The sequence below is a fragment of the Peromyscus californicus genome, unplaced genomic scaffold, assembly GCF_007827085.1.
Source record: "Peromyscus californicus insignis strain IS unplaced genomic scaffold, ASM782708v3 Scaffold_19__1_contigs__length_69161282, whole genome shotgun sequence".
Taxonomy (NCBI): domain Eukaryota; kingdom Metazoa; phylum Chordata; class Mammalia; order Rodentia; family Cricetidae; genus Peromyscus; species Peromyscus californicus.
Window position 1 is genome coordinate 9632285 of NW_026294491.1, and position 22605 is coordinate 9654889.

A 22605-nucleotide genomic window follows, 5' to 3' on the forward strand; every position below is an offset into this window, starting at 1 on the left:
AGCGATGCCCCACATGACTGCCACAGCCACTGCCCCAGGAAATTAGCAGAATGATGCTTTCTAGGTTCTAAGTTGAAAGTGATGTGTGCTTTTACGTTATATTGATCACCAGTCAATTAAAGACAAATGAGTGTGAACCACTGAAGGGAAGGTGTTACAGGATTAATCACGTTGTATAACTAAGATTCAAACATTTGAAAAATGCCCTGTAAAAGTCACCAGGACCCAGGATACAAGAGAGCACCAGAGAGAAAAACTAGCCATGGACAATGAGAATGTCTGCTGCCCATGTGGCCACTGCAACAGATGCACTGGGCAAGAAGAACTGAGGGGGAGAGGATGCAGCTAGGACAGTGAGTGCACCACAGGGCTGCACGTTCCTACCCACAGGGATGCCAGGGACCTGACGACATCTGCATAACCAGGCCATGTCCTCCACCCCATCTCATCTCCCAAGGACCTTAGAGAACCTTTATTAACCTTACATCCTTTCTGATACAAGAGAAGCCAGGAAGAGAGACATGAAACAGAACAGACATGTGCAACTGAACTCAAAACATTAGTTTATTTAGCACCCAGGGTTAGAGAAGGCCCCTGCAACCAGGACATCCACAGGAGGTCAGGGGGAGGGGATGCAGATCTTACTTCTGTATTCTGTTCTTCCCCAAGTATCAGAGTGGGACAGGTATGTTTCCCACGTGCTGTGCACACAAAGCCTGGGGTCAAGCAGAAAAGTTTTGAGAACACGGGTGTGTCCCGTCTTCACAGAGGCAGCTGGTTTGGGACACTGGTCAGCAGCAGGAGGGGTTGCTACAGGTGACAGGTCTGCAGACCAGGGTGGGGCAGGAGGGCTGGCAGCACCCGGATGACTGGCAGGAGGAGCTCACACAGACAGGCCGGCAGCTCACGGGCATACACACAGAGGACTGGCAGGAGGGAGCCATGCACACAGTGGGCCTGCAGCTCACAGGCACACAGCAGGCCACCTGGTACCTCACAGGAATGCATATAGCAGGCCTGCAGCAGGATGCCTGGCAGGGGCTGGACACACAGCAGGCTGGCTGGCAGGAGCTGGACACACAGCAGGCTGGCTGGCAGCCTGAAGAGCAGCTGGTGTGACACATGGTGGAGACTGGCTGGTCTGGAGGAAGGTGAAGATGTCTGCAGCTCCTTCTCAGGGTGGCTTTTATACCCAGCTCAGTGCTCCAACTACCCAGAATACAGCTGCTCTTCCTTATTTGCTTCCTTTGTCCTCCTAGGTTGGCTTTGCTGTTGTCTATGCTCCTGATTTGTTTACCCTCAGCTTCATGGCTAATTATACCTGCTCCAGCTCCTGCTCTGCCTGGGCTCCCACCCATCCTCCCCTGGGGCCTTCTGGATGTGTATGTGCACATGGGGTTCAGAGTTTGTGCATTTGTGTGAGTGTAAATGTGTGTGAGTGTAAATGTGTGTGTAGTCATACATGTGTGTCCAGGACTGTATGCCCACATGTGACCATATGCCACCAAAGGTCTGTTGCCTTTCCACCCAAGCCTTCTGCAGTCCCAGCCACCTGTGCCACATGAACTGCCCCTCAGACCACCCACTGCCTGACCCGTGTCTCTGTGCTGCCTCATCACTGCCTGCTGCCCTCCCAAGGCTGTGAGAACTGCTGCCACAGACCCCCAGTGTGACTCTGTTGAGACAGACCCTGTGCCCTGTGTCTGCCTCCTGCCAGCTGACCTGGAAGCTGCCAGTCCGTAGGGTGCTGCCAGCCCTCCTGCCCTGCCCACTCCTGCCAGGCTCCTTGTGGCTCCTCTGCCTGCTGCTCTTTCCTCTCCAGGCCCTCAAACACTTGACTTGCTGTTGTGGTCATGAGCCCAGGTGATAACTGTGCCTCCTAGAAGACATTTCACTGTGATCCTGTAGAGCGTGGACCACGTCTATCTTCCCTTCCTGCTCTATCATATTGTGAACCTGCCTCTTCCCCTTGGAGAACACTGGAATAGCAGAAAGAGAATGGGGAGGCCCAAGGGCCATGTTGGTGTGGGACAGTCTGCTTAACAGTCCAGAACCACCGGGGTGGCACATCTCAGGCCATGTCTGCTAGAGCATTTCCAGGGAGGATTACTGAGAGGGTAGACCTTCCTTAAATGTGTGGTGTTTTCCCATTAGCTAGGGACCAGGATAGAGTGGATATCGAAAAAGGAGAAAGGCAGGCAAGTGCTAGAATTCCTGATTCTCCTTTTCCTGGTCCATCACGGTTTGAAGGGCTCTGCTCCATAATGATGTCCTGAATCCTGAAGCTGAGGTTCAAGATAAGCCTTCCCTCCTCTCAAGTGCATTTTAAAAATAATCACTGCAATGCAAAAACATCAAATGCAGAAAAACTGGTGCGGGAGAAGTCAGGACATTGCCATGAGTAACCCTGACCATTTGGCGCTGAGATGTCTGAAGTTGGTCTGTGGAAGGAATGTGTCAGAGTCTGGAGCTGTAGACTGTTGCAACCCTAGAGTTCTGTGAACAAAGTTTAACCTGAACAACACACCTTCCTTGTCCACAACATCCAACTCTCTTAGAACTCAGGCCAGAATGCCAATAGAAACACACTCAGACAGTATCGTGTGTACTCATGAGGTTTCCAAAGGGAGCAGGGGCTGTATTGGAAGCAGGACTATAGATTCTTTGTGTTATATTCTGGAAAAGGATTATTGACCTTTTTCCTGTATCTTGGAAACACTGTATGAGTGTAAAAAAAAATTTTGGTAAAGGAAATTCACGACAGCAAAGCCTTTATGCAGTTGCATGGTTGTTGCTGTCTGGTTTTAGCTGGATTTACAGTGAGTATTGGGTACAAAGGGTAGAACAGAAGGATTTGGAAAACATGCCATCTAGCCAGAAAGAGAGCAAGCTGAAAGTGTGGATAAGCAGAGCATTGTTGTTAAAGAGACTAGCACCATTAAAGAAAAGCTGCTCTTCTACTTCCTGGTACCCATCATCTATGGCCACAATATGACTTCACATCCAGTGAACACACAGAGGTGCATCTAGTCTCCTTCTGTCACTCATTCCACTCTATCAGGTGCCTGCTGGAGATGCTTTTTGGGCATCCCTTATCTCACAGAATCATGCATGCTCTTGCAAAGCATCAAGAATTGCACTTACTACTGGGGCTTTGCTGCATGGATAGTGCTTATGTCGACCAGACCCTCTATGTGCTCCCCACACCTATGGAGCTCAACAGGTTAGGTTACCATTGACCATCTTTATGATCTGCCAACTAACAACGTCTCCATCCATGTGGCTCTTCAGGTCCTGTGGCTGACTGGTGGGATCCTCGACTGGCTTTGCAATCATGATGCATTGCCTCCCATGGCCTTCCTTTTTCCTGGTGGTCTTGACTCAGAGTACCATCTAGACCTAAGGAAAGCACTCAGCTGTCTGAAGGAGATATTCTGCACATGCTCATCATTCCCCTTCCTGCTCTGAGAAGCTTTCCATGGGCTCAGCCAAATGGTGCTCTCCTCCTACTGCTCCGCCATCTTTGTATGGCCATGGTTCCTCATAACCCACAATAAAACTTGACTACTTACATGGGGGAGAAGCTAACCTCTTACACTGATGTAATGACAAAGTTACATTCTCTCTCATCATGGGTACCAGGGTGGAAAATTGAAAACTCATTTGAAAGACTACTCATGGAGAAAAAGGAGCCTCAGACATGCCCTATCCAAACTCTGATTTGTGTGGAAGTATTTCCCATTCACTAAGCCCTCATATGCCACTGCAGCCATGACCTATGGGGGCCTGGCTGCTGTTCAACCCGGCATCACATCTGTGCCATCTGTGTGGTGCTAACTCAGCAGGCATGCTGTGTGTAAGAGCTCTCTGGTCATGGAGGCCTGCCCTACATTTTAAAGAAAAGCCAGAAGATCCAGGAAATGTATAGTGGATTTAGAATATCTGTGAGGAGTCCCTGAGAGGGGGCTGTGTGGTGTCGTGAGGGTGAAACCTAGGCTACAATGGAGACCCAAGAGCATCAGAGGTACCAAGTACTTGAGACATCTGCCAAGGAAAGCCACAGACAAAAAGGGAGTCATCTCAATGGCGAGTCAGTAGGGGTTCCAACCAGCCAGGACATATGGATGGGGCAGCCCAAGCCCTTGTACGGTCTCATCAGAACTTACCTCAGATGCCCAACATTGTGCTGTAGGTTTGCTATCGCCCTGCTGAGCTCTGATTGATTTCTTCCCTTCTATGCCCCATTCTGTCCATTCTGGAATGGGGCTGTGTACTCTGGCACTGAATGTTGTACACACGTAACTTGATTTTGGTGTTCTAAGGACTCACAGCTAAGAGTTTACGTCGAGAGAACCTACTAGTATTGCTTTTATAAATGGACATGCACCTTCAAATCCCAGCACTCGGGAGGCAGAGGCAGCCAGATCTCTATGAGTTCAAGGCCAGCCTGATCTACAGAGCGAGTTCTAGGACATCGAGGGCTACACAGTGAAACCCTGTCTGGAAGAAACAAAACAAACCAACAAACAGCCTTGCAGTCAAAGTGCCTTCCTAATGTTTATGTTTATACCCATAGACTGACGCTGTTCTCAGCGTTACTCAGCAAAGCCTCTCTCTGCAGTGGGAAGCCAGGGACACAGAGACCTGTAATTGGTCAGAGTGCTGAGAGTAGGAGACTGTCGACGGCTCAGCCCTAGACAGGACCCCTACATTGTTTCTTCTCAAAGGTCCTGGGAATGTCACAGGAGACAAGATGGAGCAGAAAGAATGTCAGAGGATGGTGAGAAGCACCACAAAAGGCTCTCTCCTGGCCATGACATAGCTACTACACTCATGAAGCTGAGTGGTTACTGGACAAGACCGAAGCTGTCGACATCCCAGTATTGTCTCAGCAGGGGAGCCACTTAGTTCCCCCAAGTCAGTAAATAACCCCCCAGTGCTGCACATGCTCCTGCAAGCCTGGTTAAACTCGGTGGGTTATTAAAAAGAGTAGGAGGTGAACAGGTCAGGAAGATGAAGGGAGCAGAGAGAGGGAGAGGGGGATGAGAGAGAGGAATGGGGTAAAATGAGCAAAATGCATATATATATATATATATATATATATATATATATATATATATATATATATATATAAAATTGCCAAAGACCCTACAAAAATTATTTTTAAATAATAGTTTTCCTTGAACCACTAAAGACACTTAACATCTGAGCTGTGTTGAAACTGTTGAGAGTATCGGGAACCACAGATGGAATGGGTGGTTTCTTCACCAGGAGATGGGCATGAATTTTGGGGAGTCAGGGGTGCAAAGCTCCGATTTAAAGTGAGGCCTGTGGATGCCAAGTTACCTTGGGATGACATCTGATTGATAACCTTCATTGAGAACTTGACTGGATTTAGACTCTTGTAGGAGACTGAGACAAGCCCCTGGACATGTCTATGAAGGCTTTTCCAGATAGGAATAATCAAGGTGGGTGATGCCATCCCATAGGCTAGAGGGCTGAACTGAATACAAGCAGGGATGAGGAAACAGCAGGGCACCGGCACTCCCCCTTCTCAGATCCCTGATCACCATGATATGAACGTCTCCATTCTGTCCTCAGTCACAAGGGAGTGAGCTCTGTAAACCCGTGAGCCAAAATGGCGCCTTCCTCTTTAAGTTGCATTGTTGGGGATTTTATCAGTGTGAAAAGCAGCTAATACCAAATGGGCAAAGAGGCATCAGTTCTGCACCCCGTGCCTTCCAGTGGAAGTGTCAGGAACTTACAGACTCCCCCCACCTATGGCTCTGAATCCAATTCCACCTCCTGCTTGAGACCACAGCTGTGTGTGATAAACATGAGTGTGCAGAGCTCATGAGTGTGCGTGGACATGCAAGGATGTGTATGTGTGTATACATGTGAGAGTGTAAGCCTGTGTGTGCTTGCGGATGCATTCAGGAGAGTTAGTTAGTTCATGATGACTGGTTCCTTTCTGGCTCAGATTCATTCACAGCCCCCATTTTAAGTACACAGCAAGTCACAGGCCACCTTGGTTGTTGGGGTATATAATCATGCTGCAACTTACATCTCATCCCCGGCCTGCAGGTGTCACAGAAAAGCCTGGGGCATGACAAAGTCAGCAGCAAGAACTCTACAGAGGGACTGGCCTGGGAAAACACCCAACCTAAAGCAAAATGGGAAAACCTCAGGCTTGCCCATCCCCGGAACCTCTATAGGGAATGATCACATGACCCTGTAAGAGAACAGGGATGAAGCAACCCACTGAAAATGTAAAGGCTGTCGCCAACACTGTACAGAGGGAAGTCACCCTGGACATACAAACAGCCAAAAGGGACTTACACTTGAAAGCTCACACCTAAAGGACATAGAAATATGGCCACTGTTCATTCAAAGCCCAGATCTATATGCACACAACTGTGGAAGCAGCTGCCCTGAACGCTGCTGTCACAGGACGCTGTGCTCAGTTTGTGTTGACTGTGTATTTATTACATATAATGGATCATCAGTCACAAGAAAATGGGCACCTTTGGACCAGTGACGAGCAGGTGGAGGAGTGATAACCAAGTCCACATCTGGCATTCAGATTCTGGCATTCAGAAGCTGGCCTATGGTGAGAAAAGTCACCATGAGCCACGATATGAAACCACCAGAGAGGAAAAAACCAGCGGAGGACAGTGAGCATTCTCCATCCAGGAAGCTCTTGGGGCAAGGACACTTAGAGAGGGGGTGGGGTGGAAGACAGAGCCATGAGAGAGGATGAGTCCATGGCAGGGGTGTGCTCCAGGGCTTACTTAATGTGCAAGAACCTGACCACACTCATATCAGGCTAAACCCTCCATGTCCTACATCTCAAGGAATCATCATGACACTGAGTCATAAAAAAGCATTACCCTGTCAGGTGGTGGTGGCACACACCTTTAATCCCAGCACTCGGGAGGCAGAGCCAGGCCGATCTCTATGAGTTTGAGGCTAGCCTGGACTACAAAGCAAGATCCAGGAAAGGCTCAAAGCTACATAGAGAAACCCTGTCTCAAAACAAAACAAAACAAGCATTGCTCTTACATCTTTTCTGGAATGAAAGCAGCCAAGAACGATGGACATGAAACAGGACAGACAGGTGGAGTTGAACTGGAGAAACTGGTTTATTTATAAAAGTTAGAGATGGCCCTGGCGCCAGGGCACCCTTCCAAAGGGTAAGGAGAGGGGGATCCAGATAACTTTTCCGTGTTCTCTCTCCAGAGTCAGGGTGGGCAGGATAGCCTTCCTGTCTGCCTCCTATGCTGAACCAGCAGCCAGAGGACAGGTGCTAGGAGGGGACAGATTGTCCCATCTTCACTGGGTCACTGTTCAGCAGCAGGAGGGATTGCTGCAGGTGACAGGTCTGCAGACCAGGGTGGGGCAGGAGGGCTGGCAGCACCCGGATGACTGGCAGGAGGAGCTCACACAGACAGGCCGGCAGCTCACGGGCACACACACAGAGGACTGGCAGGAGGGAGCCATGCACACAGTGGGCCTGCAGCTCACAGGCACACAGCAGGCCACCTGGTACCTCACAGGAATGCATATAGCAGGCCTGCAGCAGGATGCCTGGCAGGGGCTGGACACACAGCAGGCTGGCTGGCAGGGGCTGGACACACAGCAGGCTGGCTGGCAGGGGCTGGACACACAGCAGGCTGGCTGGCAGGGGCTGGACATACAGCAGGCTGGTTGGCAGCCTGAGGAGCAGCTGGTGTGACACATGGTGGAGGCTGGCTGGTCTGGAGGAGGGTGGGGATGACTGGAACTCCTTCCTGGGGTGGCTTTTATACCCAGCCCAGTGCCCCTTAACTACCCAGAATGCAGCTGCCCTTCCTTATTTGCTTCCTTTGTCCTCCCAGGCTGGCTTTGTTGTGTCTGTGTTTCTGTTTTTGTTTCTCCCTTAGCTTCATGGCTAATTACACCTTCTCCAAGCTCCTTCGACACCTGGGCTCTTCCAGCACCTTCTCTGTTCAGACTTGCTCTGTTGCTGTCCGTGAGTTCTTTTTTGTGATACCCCCAAAGATCCAGGAGATCAGATGCCCCTCCCTATGGCACAATGGTCCTCACACAACCAGAGACTGCACTTCAAGGGTTGGCAGACCCTGACAGAGCATGCTGTAGCTCAGAGATGACGTCAGACAGCAGATGGGAAGGGCATGGAGGACAGCTGGGAATCAGGGTGTGCGTGCGTGCGTGCGTGCGCGTGTGCGCGTGTGTGCGTGTGTGTGTGCGTGTGTGCATATGTGTGTGTGCACGTGTGTGTGTGTGTGTGTGTGCATGCGTGTGTGTGTGCGTACGTGTGTGCGTGCGTGTGTGTGTATATGTGTGTGTGTGTGTGTGTGGAGAGAGAGAGACTGAATGTGGGGGAGTGTGAACATGTGCTTAAATGCACAAGTGGCTCAGAGTTTGTGCATGAGTGTGTATCTGAGTGCAAATGTGTATATAGCCATACACATGTATACAGGACTGTACTTCCATGCGTGACCACTCATGTGCAGATCTGTTCCTTCCTCTGCCCAGCACCCCTTCAGCCCAGCCCGAGGGGCCACATGAATGGCTCCCCAGACTGTTTCTCTGCTTCTCTTCCACTGGCCACCACTCAAGCCAAGGCTGTGGGAACCACTGCTGCCTGGAGGTCCCCCGGGCCCTGTTGCTGACTCCTGCATGCTGGCCTGCTGGGGCTCGCAATTTCCAGTCCTCTGAGTGCTGCTCTGCAGGTCCCTCAAATACTAGGGTCGTCACCATCATCAGCCTAGGTGAGCACTATCTACCATGATCAGGCAGAGCCAGGAGGGAACTCAGCTCTGAGGAGCAGGGGCATACTCAAATTCCTCCTTCCCATCTTGATTGTCACTCTTTTCTGCTGACATGGAATAAAATTAGACTTCTGCCCAGGTGAGTAAATGTATCAACCCTCATCCTGTTGTCAGTTTCCCACGTTCTGAACCTCCTTCTTAGGACCTGCCCTTTGGAGAACATTACCATAGAAAGAGGCTGGGAGGAGAGGGGTGATGGTCCGTCTTCACTGTCAACTTGATGGATTTAGAATCTCCTAGAAAGGACTGGAGAGATGGCTCAGTGGTTAAGAGCACTCGACTGCTCTTCCAGAGGTCCTGAGTTCAATTCCCAGCAACCACAAGGTGGCTCACAGCCATCTGTAATGAGATCTGATGCCCTCTTCTGTTGTGCATGAGGACAGAGCACTCATGTACATAAAATACATAAATAAAATTTTCAGAATCCCTTAGGAGACGGAGGCACACTCTAAGACCTGTCCATGTGTCTTCATGGAGGATTGGCTGAGAGGATAGACCTCCTTAACCCTGGTCAAGGGGACATCCCATGAGCTGAGGGACTAAGGGACTAGATGGACTAAAGGAATGGAGAAAGTCAAGCTAGCAACACCATCCCTAGTCTGCTGTCACATGGCCCGTCATGACATGAACTGCTCTGCCACCCATGATGGACTGAACCTCTGAGATCAGGGGCCAGAACGACTCCTTCTTCCCTTTAAGTGGCTGCATTGAGCATTTTATTACAGCAAATACAAAGGTAACTAACAGAGAAGGTGAGTATCAGAGAAGTCAGGACGCTGCTGGGGCTAACGCTGGCCATGGGGTTCTTGGGAGAAGTCAGGACTCCGCTGAGACTAACGCTGGCCATGCAGTTCTTGGGAGAAGTCAGGACTCTGCTGGGACTGACACTGGCCATGTGGTTCTCGGGCCTTTGGTTCCTTTGTGGACAGAATGTGTAAAAGCTCTGGCTTTGTAATCCCAAGGGTGCTATAAACAGAACCAATGGGACTTCCTGGTGGGTCTCGGAAGACCAGAATACCAACAGACATTCAGACAGGAGGGTGTGCTCTTGAGGTTTCAAATGGGAGAAGGATGCTACTGGGACCAGAGGCCATTCGTGTGTTACTCTTGGAAAGGATTTGTGTGCCTTTTATCATGTCAGAGCACAAATTCCAAGTAACGAACAAATTAATTTGATGGAAAAAAATTTCAAGATGGCAAAGATGGTGGCTTGGTTATTGCTGGCTGCTTTTAGCCAGATATATAATGAGAATTAAGATAAGGGGGGGAGGGGAGAGGGAGGGGGGAGGGAGGGGGAGGGAGGAGGGAGGGGGGGAGGGAGGGAGGGAGAAAGAGAGGGAGGGAGGGAGGGAGGGAGAGAGAGAGAGAGAGAGAGAGAGAGAGAGAGAGAGAGAGAGAAGCAAAGCAGATGAAAATTAGGCAACTTGACCACCAGAAGGGAAGGAAGCAGTCAGCATGCTGTGCTGAGGAGAGCGTAGTTGTTAAAGAGATTGACACCATTAAAGGGAAGTCACTTGGCACTAGGACAACAAGAAATTGGCCAGACCCCACCTTTCCAAGGTTCAGGATGGGAACAGGAGCCACGTTGTTCTTTCCTGCCCCAGAGGTAAGAAAAGTAAACACTGCAAGGGCTGGCCAGAGCTGACACTAGTGTCCGCTGCAAAAGGCTCCAGATTCTTTATTAGTCACTTTGTCACTGTGGCAAAATGCGCAACAAGAAGCAATTTAAGGGAGGAAGGGCTTATTTCATCTCACGGCTCAGAGGGATAAAGTCCGTCATGGTGAGGAAGTCATGGCAGCTGGTCACATTGCCATTGGTAGTCACACGGAGAGAGGGGGATATTGTGGTGCTCAGCAGAGAGAGGGAAATGCTGGTGCTCAGCTCACTTTCTCCTTTTTATGCAGCCCAGAACCCCAGCCCATGATTGGTGCCACCCACATTCAGGGTGGGTCTCCCCATTTTCATTGACCTAATCTAGATAATTGCTCACACGCATGCCCAGAGATGTCTCTTATAGATTATAGATTCAGTCAAGTTGATACTATCAGAGAATCCCTTTGTTTCTCAGTCTCTAAATGTAATTTTACCTTCCAATGAGGCACCAGATTCTAAGCATGTGTGAGTGTAAGGCACACAGGGTATGTGGATATATGGAGATACATAGGTGTTTCATAAAATGTGGATATGTTTGAGGGAGCATGCATGAATGTGTGTGTGTGTGTGTGTGTGTGTGTGTGTGTGTGTGTGTGTGTGTGTGTGTGCTTAAGCATGAAGGAGGCACAGAAATGTGTGTAAGATTGTGGTGCCTGAATGTTTATACATGAGCAGGCTTCTCTGTGTGTGATTGCATTTCACTGTGTGATTCTGAGTGCATGAGGGAGTGGGTATGAGAGTGCATATATGTATGATTGTGTGTGCACTGGCCCGTGTGTACGCATGTAGTAGGGTGTTTGTGTTCAGGACTATTATCCCATGATGAATGATTCTATGTGATTTATTTTCATTCAGATCCCTCATGTAATCAACACAGTGTGTCCTTGACCATGTAGGCATCTGGATTATAAATGACTTTTACAACTCATGTATTAAGGTAGGTGGCCAGCAGTGAGAACTCCACAGAGGGACGGGTCCAGGACAGTCCCCAGGGCTTCAGCAGAGCCTAGGCACTGTGCACCTGCTGTTCTATGAGGAGTGAGCACAAAAGACTGCAGGAGACTGGGGGTGAAGCTTTGCACAGGAGAGAAGGAACGGTAGCCAACACTACCCAAGGAAAGAGCAACCCCAGGATGTCAACATCATGACTATGAGCAACACAAAAGTGCCAGCCTGAGGCATAGGACGCAGCTAACTTGATCCACTGAAAACACAGAACAGCACTCGCCTGACTCTAGAAGCATCTGCACCAAGACATGAGTGGAACTTGGACGATGTGTCCAGTGTCCCTCCATACTGGAAGTGACAGGAGGGGATTATTGTATCTGGTCATCAAGAACAAATGAGCAGGCATGCCACAGTGGTGGTGGTGGTGGTTGACAAGTTTAGATCACAAATCCAAGATCCAGCTTTCAAAAGCTGCCAGGAAGGAAGAAAGTCATCGTGACTCATGGCACAGGACGTCCCAAGAGAAGAGGGAAATTCAGCCCTGGACGATCCAGCCGACCTAACATCTGCTACCTATGCAGCCCCTGCAGCACTGGGGAAGGAGAACCAGGGGAGGCAGGATGGAACCACAGAGGGTCCATGGCAGGGGCCATGTGTTCAAGGGCAGACGGACAGGGCAGGGACATGACCACATCTACTTTGTCTGCTCATGTCCTCTGTCCTGCGTTCCACCTAATGAAGAGCCACAGTGAGGCTGGATCCTAGAGAGCACTGATATTACATGCTTTCTGATACTAAAGCAACTATACACACAGGAACCAAGACAGACACGTAGAGCTGACTAGAGAAGACACTTTATTTGGCACAGGGGGTAAGAGAAGGGGAGCTGAGGTAGGACATTCTTACAGAAGGTCAGGCCAGGGGAATCTGTTCTGCATTCTCTCATAGTTCCAGGATGGCCAGGACATGCTTCCCCACTTGCCTCATGCCAAACCCACAGTCATGGAAGGAGGTGGGTAGAGATAGATGTGTCCTGTCTATGGTAACAGCAACTGGTTTGCAGACACTGGTCAGCAGCAGGAGGGGTTGCTACAGGTGACAGGTCTGCAGACCAGGGTGGGGCAGGAGGGCTGGCAGCACCCGGATGACTGGCAGGAGGAGCTCACACAGACAGGCCGGCAGCTCACAGGCACACACACAGAGGACTGGCAGGAGGGAGCCATGCACACAGTGGGCCTGCAGCTCACAGGCACACAGCAGGCCACCTGGTACCTCACAGGAATGCATATAGCAGGCCTGCAGCAGGATGCCTGGCAGGGGCTGGACACACAGCAGGCTGGCTGGCAGGGGCTGGACACACAGCAGGCTGGCTGGCAGCCTGAGGAGCAGCTGGTGTGACACATGGTGGAGGCTGGCTGGTTTGGAGGAGGGTGAAGATGTCTGCAGCTCCTGCCCACGGTGGCTTTTATACCCAGCTCAGTGCTCCAACTACCCAGAATGCTGCTGCTCTTCCTCATTTGCTTCCCTGTCCTCCTAGGTTGGCTTTGCTGTTGTCTATGTTCCTGCTTTGTTTACCCTCAGCTTCATGGCTAATTACACCTGCTCCAGCTCCTGCTCTGCCTGGGCTCCCACCCATCCTCCCCTGTGGCCTTCTGGATTCTACCAAGCTCCAGCACTTCCTGATTTCCTCACATGAGATCCCAAAGATCCAGGAGTCCAGAAATTCTCCCTGCAGGATAATAGTCCTTACACACCCACAAAGATCACACTTCTCAAAGGGTTAGGAAGGGCTTGCAGAATGTGGGAGGCTGAACACAGGGGGTGCCCTCCCATGAGCCACAGCTAGAATCAGATAGCAGACAGAAGCCAGAGCATGGAGGACAGCTCTCTCTTTCAGTGTGTGTGTGTGTGTGTGTGTGTGTGTGTGTGCGCGTGCGTGCGCACATGGGTTTCAGAGTTTGTGCATTTGTGTGTGTGAGTCTTGTAGCATGAATCTTAAAAGTTCTTATTAATAAAATCAAACCTGAGCCAGGTATTGGGGTGAACGCTGGAAGATCAGAGAGACAGAACAGGACACAGCCATCTCACTTCGCCATTTCCTCAGCTGATCCTGTTTCCTCAGACTGGAGGCCTCTGAGTCCTCATCCAGAATGAATCTCACTGAACTGCTGCTCCAAAGCCTGAAACCTTAACCAGCTAAAAGCTTCTAGTTTCTGGTCTTCACGCCTTATATACCTTTCTGTTTTTGCCATCACTCCCTGGGATTAAAGACGTGTGTTACCATGCCTGGCTGTTTCCAATGTGGCCTTGAACTCACAGAGATCCAGAGGGATTTCTACCTCTGGAGTGCTAGGATTAAAGGCGTGAGTGCCACCATTTTCTAGCCTTTGTATCTAGTGGCTGTTCTGTCTCTGACCCCAGATAAGTTTATTAGGGTGCACAATATTTTGGAGAACACAATACCACCACAGAGTGTAAATGTGTACATAGCCATATATGTGTGTCCAGGACTGTATGTCCACATGTGACCATATGCCACCAAAGGCCTGTTCCCTTTTCCACCCAAGCCTTCCCCAGTCCCAGCCACCTGTGCCACATGAACTGCCCCTCAGGCCACCTGCTGCCTGCCCTGTGTCTCTGTGCTGCCTCATCACTGCCTGCTGCCCTCCCAAGGCTGTGAGAACTGCTGCCACAGACCCCCAGTGTGACTCTATTAAGATGGACCCTGTGCCCTGTGTCTGCCTCCTGCCAGCTGGCCTGCAGTGAGCCTGGAAGCTGCCAGTCTGTAGGGTGCTGCCAGCCCTCCTGCCCTGCCTGACCCTACCAGCCCCTCCCTGTGGCTCCTCTGCTGCTGCTCTCCTCTCCAGGCCCTCAAACACGGGACTTGCCCACGTGAGAACTGTCACTCTGGCCAAGACTCCATCATGACTGTGTTGATTTAGGAATGGTCTCATCTCTCCAAACCTCTCATTGCGGTGTTGGGGCACCGCCCAAATGCCTGTTTCCTGGTCTCGTTGTCTTTCCTCCTGGCTTTAAAGAAAATTAGACTGCCCCTGTGTGATCAAAGGTTTGACCCTCTTTTTGTTCTGCTTTCTCTTGTTCTGAACCCTCTTCCGGACCCCACCCCCAGAGTCAGGGAGAGGCCTGAGGGCCAGTGCCATGGAGAGACAGTAAGAAGGCTCATCTTCACTATCAACTGGAATAGATTTAGAATCTCCTAGGCGATGGAGGCACATCTCCTGTACGTCTGTGAGCATTTCCAGGGAGAATTAACTGAGAGTCTAGACGATCTTTGAAGGGGATGGCTCCCTCCAAGTGGGCCGGAATAAAAGTGGAAAAAGAAGAAAGCTAATCAGTTACAAGTATTCTCATCTCTCTCTTGTGGCCCATTGAGACTGCTGTGCTCCCCCATGATGGACTGAACTAACTCTGAACCCAAGAGCTAAACACCTCCTTCATCCCTTTAAGTTGTTTTATTCAGCATAGCTATACAAAAATGACTAACACAGAAAATTGGTTAGAGAAGCCAGGAAACTGCTGTGACTAACCCTGATTATGTGGTTCTTAGGCCTTTGACCGGTGTCTGGATAGATTGTGTAAGAGTTTTGACAAATGGGCTTTATATGCTATAACTCAAATGCTATACAAAGAGCTAATGAGGCCTCCAGGTGAGAACTCAAGACCAGAATGCCAACAGAAATTTGACAGAAGGATGTGCTCATCAAATTTCAGGATGCTGTTGGGAACTGGACCAGAAGCCATGCACGGGATATTCTGCAAGAGAATTTCCTCTGTGTCCAGAAGTGCTATGTGAGGCTGGGTTTATAGTGGTGGCTAAATTAACCATGTGGAATAAATTTCAAGACATTGGAGAATTCACACAATGGCCTGGTTATTGCTGGAGGCTTTTAGACAGATTTACAGTCAGAATCAAGAACTAAAAGCAGAGCAGAAAGATTCGAAAACCACGCAGCTGGGCCAGAAAGGGGGCAATCAGAAGTCGCGGCTGAGGAGGGTGTGGTTGCTCAAGAGATTGACACCACTAAAGAGAAGCCAACCACTTCGTCGTGGGATGACGGAAAATTGGCCAGACTCTACCCATCAAAGGCTCCCGAATGAGAACATGAGACAAGGTCAATCCTGCCCCTTTTAAGTAGTTTGTCCTTTATTATGTCACAGCGATGAGAAAAGTCAACACTGCAGGATTGGCAGGACCTCTGCCTGAGCCTCTGAGCAGCGGTGAGACACTCTTATGATTTCTCCACCTCTCAGATAAGAGACCAGAATGATGCGCATGAGTGCTTGAGTGGAAAGTGCATGAGTCCACAGAGAGAAGCACGCTGTGTGTCTGCAGAAGCGTGCATACTTGTGAAGAAGTGTGCATGTTTGTATGTGTGCTAAAACACAGGGGTGTGGGAATGTGGGTTTAAAAATGAGTCCCTGAATATGCTGGTATGACTGGGCCTACACAGATGTGTATGTGTTTTTTTTCATGTGTGTCCTTCATGTTCGTGAGGGTTTGAGTACAAGATTATATGTGTGTGCATGTGTCTGTGTGTAACCTGGGTGTGAACACACCATAGGTGCATGGAGTGTGCTGTACGTGCAGGGCAGTTAGGAAAAGCACTTATTTAAACAGCACAGTGGATCCCTCATGATCTTGGATGCTAAGGGATAAAAAACAACATTTGCAGCTCAAGTCTCATGGCCAGCCTGCTGGGAATAAAGGAAAAGGTCGGAGCTCAAGGCATCCAAGGTCCAAGAACTCTAGGACCACAGGTCCAGGATGATGTCATGGGATGCAGCAGAGGCTGAGACCCCCATGCCTGCCTGTCTCAGGAACCTCCACAAGGGACAGTCACAACAGAACGCAGAGACCGGACATGGAACCAGCCAATGGAAACAGACAGTCATCAACACTTCCCAGAGGGAAACCTTGCCCAGAGTGAGCTATAGCTGTGATGGTCCGTCTCCACTGCTAACATAACAGAATTTAAAGTCACCATGGAAATGTGCTTCTGTGTATGCTGAATATTATGTTTCCAGGAAGGTTTCACCGAGGGGAAAAGACTCTCCCCCCCAAATGTAGGCAGCACAACCACTATTCTGTGGGCTGGGATTCCAGATGGAATAAAAAGGAGAAAGCGAACTGAGCACCAGCATGCATCGCTCTCTGCTTCCTGACTGCAGATGTAATGTGAGCAACCACCTCACCCTGCTGCCACCGTGACTGTCCCATCACGAAGGGCTGTACCCTCAAACCGTGAGCCGAAATAAATCCTTCCTTCGGGCTACCTTCTTTGGATATTCTGTCCCAGGAAGAAGGACAGAGAAACTAACATGATCATTGAAAATCATCTGAATTAGAAAGCACGTATTAGAAGAACACACAGAAGTGACCCATGCCACAAAAAGATACATGTGGCTCCAGCAGGGGCCACCCCAAGAAGTTAGTGAGACATGTGTGTTCCAGCTGCTTTATAAGGAAGTAACTAGATAGATGTGTGTCTTTCATATTGTAATTGATCAACAATGAGAAAATGGGCATAAATTTCCCCAGTACTGAGAAAGTGATTCGGAGCACAACAGTTTGTATAACTGAAATTCAGACATCTCAAAGCTGCCTAGTAGGAAGAAAGTCACTGTGACCTGGGACACAGGACATCCCCAGAGGAAATAGAAAACCTTTTATAAACACTCTAGGACTCACCATGCATGATCCCCCACTATAGGTACCATTTGAAAGGCAAGCAGGAGCAGACACTGCAGTGAGATACAGTGAGTCCATCACAGGGCCACAGGGATGCCAGGGGCGTAAACATGCCCACTCATCAACCATGCCCTCCTCTCTGCATGCTTCCTCCTAAGGAACCACAGTGAGGCAACATCATTAGAAACCACTGATCTTGCATGCTTCCTGATGCCAATGAAGTCAGGACAGCAGACAGGAACCAGGACAGACAAGCACAGCTGAGTAGAAAAGCTACTTTATTTGACACATGTGGTAAGAGAAGGATCCTGGAGCCAGGACATCCTTAGAGAAGGGCAGGGGAAGAGAGATCTTTATCATTCTGCGGTGTTCTCTCCCAAGTCCCAGGGTGAGCTATGTGTGCTTCCAACCTGTTTCAGGTGCAGAACCACTGCCACAGAGGGAGGGGATAGATGTGTCCCATTTGCACTGGCAGAAGCTGGTTTGGGACACTGCTCAGCAGCAGGAGGGGGTGCTACAGGTGACAGGTCTGCAGACCAGGGTGGGACAGGAGGGCTGGCAGCACCCGGATGACTGGCAGGAGGAGCTCACACAGACAGGCCGGCAGCTCACGGGCACACACACAGAGGACTGGCAGGAGGGAGCCATGCACACAGTGGGCCTGCAGCTCACAGGCACACAGCAGGTCACCTGGTACCTCACAGGAATGCATATAGCAGGCCTGTAGCAGGCTGGCTGGCAGGGGCTGGACACAAAGCAGGCTGGCTGGCAGGGGCTGGACACACAGCAGGATGCCTGGCAGGGGCTGGACACACAGCAGGATGCCTGGCAGGGGCTGGACACACAGCAGGCTGGCTGGCAGCCTGAAGAGCAGCTGGTGTGACACATGGCGGAGGCTGGCTGGTCTGGAGGAGGGTGGGGATGACTGGAGCTCCTTCCTGGGGTGGCTTTTATACCCAGCCCAGTGTCCCAGAACACCCAGAATGCAGCTGCCCTTCCTTATTTGCTCCCTTTGTCCTCCCAGACTAGCTTTGCTGTTGTTCATGCTCTTGTTTGCCCAACTCCATGACTAATGCAGCTCTCCAGCTGCTGCTACATCTAGGCTCCCAAGCCATCCTCTTCTGGTACCATGCAGATTCTTCCATGCCCCGTGAATTCCTGATTTCCTTACACGAGCTCACAGAAGTCTGGGAGTCCAGATGTCCTCCCTGTGGGATGACAGTCCTCCCCTGTGGGACAACAGTCCTCCCACAACCACAGAGATTTTTCTTTCCCTGTGGTCTGGAAGGCTCTGCAATACATAGGAGGCTGAACACAGTGAGTGCCCACATCCATCAGTGTCCTGGGGGAAGGCAGTTTGGATCAGGCACATCCTCAGAAAACAGGTAAAGCCAATACAGGTTCACAGGGGCCACAGCTGGAAGCTGTGCTGAGGCCAAGGACCCAGACCCAGTTCTCCTCTTGGCGTGTTCAGCAGTGAGCCGCACGTACCATCCTGAAAGGCAGTTCTCCAGTGGGACCTATGGGTGTCCACACAAGGCACTCAGAACTGGGGAAGAGGTAACTGAGTTGGCCCCAGGTCTTTGGATGCCTCTCTGGGTGAGATGAGGAGATACAGGCATTCATGTGAGGCTGACTCTTCCTCCCTGGTACTCAACCCACCCTTCTACAGCCACAGTACCACAGAACAGAAGCTGCTCATATACTCTTACCACCCTCTGCCCTCCCAGAACCTGCTGTAAAACACAGAGAACACACCCGAAAGAGTCTAACGTCACTCTCAGGAAAGGTTCCATGTTTCTTTGTTTCTACTTTAACTCCATCCTTGACAGGAATGAAGCTTTGAGACAAGAAGAAGATGCTATGCTAGAAGATGCCGGCCAGGATTGCCAACATGCTCCATGGCATCCTAATAATCAGTTCAGCTGTGGGCAATGTCTGAGCATCATTATAGCCCCTGCTTGCCCTCTCCTCCTCCTTCAGAAGTGGAGAAGATATCACACTGGAAAGAAGCAGAAAGTGGTTCCTAAGGCTAGACCATCCCAGCAGACTACCTGACTCCATGAAGCAAGGTGGGAGAGCCAGCCTCACTGACTTCTAGCCACTGCACACCCTGCCATATCCTCCAAGCTCTTAGCACTAATAAGAAGGTAGACCAGATGTCTGTCGCAATGGCAGCTTTCCCTCAGGAACTTCCCATTGAAGCTGAGGAGAGGGGTCCTCAAAGACCTGCTAAAACCGCAGCCTCTGCTGCATGAACCAGGACCTTTGGGAACAGAGAACTGGAAGTATAGTGTAACAAACCTGAAACCCCGATGGAATGGACCGCTTAGGAGCCCTCCCTTAACTAAATGGCTGATGCACAGGTAGGTGCCCATACTCAGACAGGGCTAGACAGAAGGGCACATTAGCTCCTGTGTCAAATGAACCCCAGTGTTGCCCAGTTCTCTGCCAACCCAACATCACAATGAAATATGGTCAGTGGGTGAGAGGAAATCCAAAGTGGGCAAGAGAAGCATCTAGAACATAGGCAGGATGCACCCCAGAGAGAGCTTGGGGTGGGGTAGGGTGGGGTGGAGGGAATCAGAGCCAGACCACAACAGAGGAGTCGCCACAGGACTGAGTAGACTCCCGCAGCATCCAACTGGGACCCAAGACCACTGTGCTTGAGCGTAGAGGAAGACTCACTTCTGACACCCCAATCCAACCCACAGGATTTCAGGGACATGGGTGGGATCTTGAGTGGAGGCTGGGTGGGTTTCCACATTTGCATTAAAGCCAGGCCTACACAAGCTCAAAATAATCGACTAACAACTGGCTGTCTGCTTGAACGAAAATCATAGTCACAAGAGGATAATAGAACCCAGAGTCTCCAAATGTATTTTCATAAATAACCAGAGACAAAAGATTTTGTGATGGAAATCCCTTTCCCAGGTCAAAGCAACCAGCAGAAAGAACCTGGGATGATCTTTCTGCAGTCAGTGACCACAAGCAGCTGTTCCGTGTCCAAAAATCAAAGAAAAATATTACCTTCATGCACGAATAGGTAGAGATTCCCAGGAGAGAGGTGGACTTCATCAAACACAAGAGAATTCTAAAACTGAGATGTTCCATAGCTGAAATTTAAATACACACTGGGCAAGCCTGACAACAGATACGAGAATGAAGAAATGTCAGTGGACCTGAAACACCCACAGAAGTCATTCCATCAGAAACAGATGAGCTGAGAGAGAGAGAGACAGACAGAGAGAGAGAGAGAGGGAGGAAGTGCTGGTGAGATGGCGCACAGCGAGTAAAGCCCCATGCACCCAATCCTAATGACCGGAGTTCAATCCTGAACCACCATGGTGGAGAGGCTAGACAGAGACAAGTTGTCCTCTCATACACACACACACACACACACACACACACACACACACACACACACACACACCACACATACACACACACCACACATACACACACACACACACCACACATACACACACACCACACATACACACACACACACATACACACACACCACACATACACACACACACACACCACACATACACACACACCACACATACACACACACACATACATACACACACATATACACACATACACACACCACATACCACACATACACATACACACATATACACACATACACACACCACACACACACATACACACCACACACATACATACACACACATATACACACATACACACACCACACACACACATACACATATACACACATATACACACATACACATACACACACACATACACACCACACACATACACACACACATACACAACACACACACACACACACACACACACACACACACACACACACACACACTTTTAAATTTGGGGCTAGAAAGATGGTTTCGTAGTTAAGATTGCTTACTGCTCTTGCAGCAGACCAGAGTTCAGTTCCAAGCACCCATGTTGAGCAGCATACGTCACCTATAACTCCAGTTCCAGGGGATCCAACACCCTCGCCTGGCCTCTGTGGGCACTGCACTCACATGTACATACACTCACACAGACATAGACACATAAATAAAAGTAAAAATAAATGGTTTTTAAACTAAACTAAAATAAAAACTGTGTTGGCTAGTTTTACATAAACTTGACACAAGCTAGAGTCATTTGGGAAGAGGGCCTCTCTAAGAAAATGCTCCCACCAGACTGGCCTGTGGGACAGCCTGTGATACATATGATGATTGATGTGGGAAGGTCCACCTTGCTGTGGGTGGTGATCCTCGGTTATATAAGAAAGTAGGCTAAAGCCGAGTGGTGGTGGCACATGCTGTTAATGCCAGCACTGGGGAGGCGGAGGCAGGTGGATCTCTGTGAGTTTGAGACCAGCCTGGTCTACAGAGAGAGTTACAGGACAGCCAGAGCTACACAGAGGAACCCTGTCTTGGGCATGGGGTCCGGCGGCGGGGGGGCAAGAAAGAAAGAAAGTTGAGCAAGCCATGAGGAGCAGGCCAGAAAACAGCATTCCTACATGTGCTTGGCTTCCATTCCTGCCTTGAGCTTCTGTCCTGATTTCCCTCAGTGATGGAGTATGACCTCAAAAGTGTAAGATGAAACAAAACTTTTCTTCCCCAAGTTGACTGTCTATCATCAGCCCTTCCAAAGGACAGCAGATGGCTATAAGGAAGCCAACAGTCCTGAAGGGCACTACAATTGATTGTGGAGGAGTTGACATCCCTTCTCCCACTGCTGGTCAGGATAAAGGATGCTAGCAGTTGCCAGTCAGCTGACCCAGGGTTACCCTGGAGGGGTAGAACCCACAGGGGCTCAGTCAGCAAGCTCAGCCAGAGGGATGGAGTAGCTGCAGGCCTGCACCTGGCCAGACCACCAGAGGCTGAGTGTGTGGCATCCTGCACTCACCCCTAATCCAGGAAAGTTAGCACTTGAGGCAGGAGGTGCTGAGGTTCCTGGGGAGTTGGAGCTCCCAGGCTCCGCCCCATCCTGGCCCCTCCTCCTGCTCTTACTCCACAGTGAAGCTGACTATTGGACAGACCACCTCAATCCAGGAATTCCAAGAGGCTGCCCCTCGGCTCTAGTGGACACAGATGCCACATGTTGAAAAAGAGAATCCCAACAGCCAAGGCCACCCCACCCTCAACCACCCATGGGGAAGGCTTCTGGCATGGGAAAAAACAGGAAGGGGCTGGAGAGATGGCTCAGCAGTTAAGAACACTTGCTGTTCTTCCAGAGGACCTGAGTTCAATTCCCAGCACCTGCATGGCAGCTCACAACTATTTATAACTCCAATACCAGGGGATCTGATACCTTCTTCCAGCCTCCCCAGACCCCAGATACCAGTGCACAGACATACATACAAGCAAAACACCCATAAACCTGGTTGGGAGGGAGGGGGAATAAGGAGAGGTAAATGGGGAAGGGAGAGAGAGACTGATTGATTGGTCCTATAAAGAGTGGGA

The 22605-nt window shown here is 50.1% G+C and overlaps 4 protein-coding genes across 8 annotated transcripts; all 4 read right to left on the reverse strand.

The window, feature by feature from the left end:
• Positions 1-791: 791 nt before the first annotated feature.
• On the reverse strand, positions 792-1124 carry LOC128114045 (keratin-associated protein 12-1-like). The gene has a single exon (XM_052743905.1). It carries the CDS (start codon positions 1122-1124, stop codon positions 792-794), a length of 333 nt encoding a protein of 110 aa, XP_052599865.1.
• A 6223-nt stretch (positions 1125-7347) lies between these two features.
• On the reverse strand, positions 7348-7740 carry LOC128114046 (keratin-associated protein 12-1-like). 3 transcript variants are annotated; one of them, XM_052743906.1, is made up of 2 exons: positions 7698-7740; positions 7348-7643 (listed from the first exon to the last, which is right to left on the reverse strand). In XM_052743906.1, the coding sequence occupies exons 1-2, from the start codon at positions 7738-7740 to the stop codon at positions 7348-7350; spliced, it is 339 nt and encodes a 112-aa protein (XP_052599866.1). The 3 variants fall into 3 exon arrangements, with proteins under 3 accessions (XP_052599866.1, XP_052599867.1, XP_052599868.1); XM_052743907.1 differs by having other exon boundaries at positions 7348-7587; positions 7666-7740; XM_052743908.1 differs by having other exon boundaries at positions 7348-7573; positions 7664-7740.
• Positions 7741-12506: 4766 nt separating this feature from the next.
• LOC128114048 (keratin-associated protein 12-1-like) lies at positions 12507-12839 on the reverse strand. Its single transcript, XM_052743909.1, has one exon. It carries the CDS (start codon positions 12837-12839, stop codon positions 12507-12509), a length of 333 nt encoding a protein of 110 aa, XP_052599869.1.
• A 4802-nt stretch (positions 12840-17641) lies between these two features.
• LOC128114049 (keratin-associated protein 12-1-like) lies at positions 17642-18034 on the reverse strand. Of its 3 annotated transcripts, none has more exons than XM_052743912.1 (2): positions 17960-18034; positions 17642-17881 (listed from the first exon to the last, which is right to left on the reverse strand). In XM_052743912.1, the coding sequence occupies exons 1-2, from the start codon at positions 18032-18034 to the stop codon at positions 17642-17644; spliced, it is 315 nt and encodes a 104-aa protein (XP_052599872.1). The 3 variants fall into 3 exon arrangements, with proteins under 3 accessions (XP_052599872.1, XP_052599873.1, XP_052599870.1); XM_052743913.1 differs by having other exon boundaries at positions 17642-17836; positions 17942-18034; XM_052743910.1 differs by having other exon boundaries at positions 17642-17867; positions 17928-18034.
• Positions 18035-22605: the final 4571 nt, after the last annotated feature.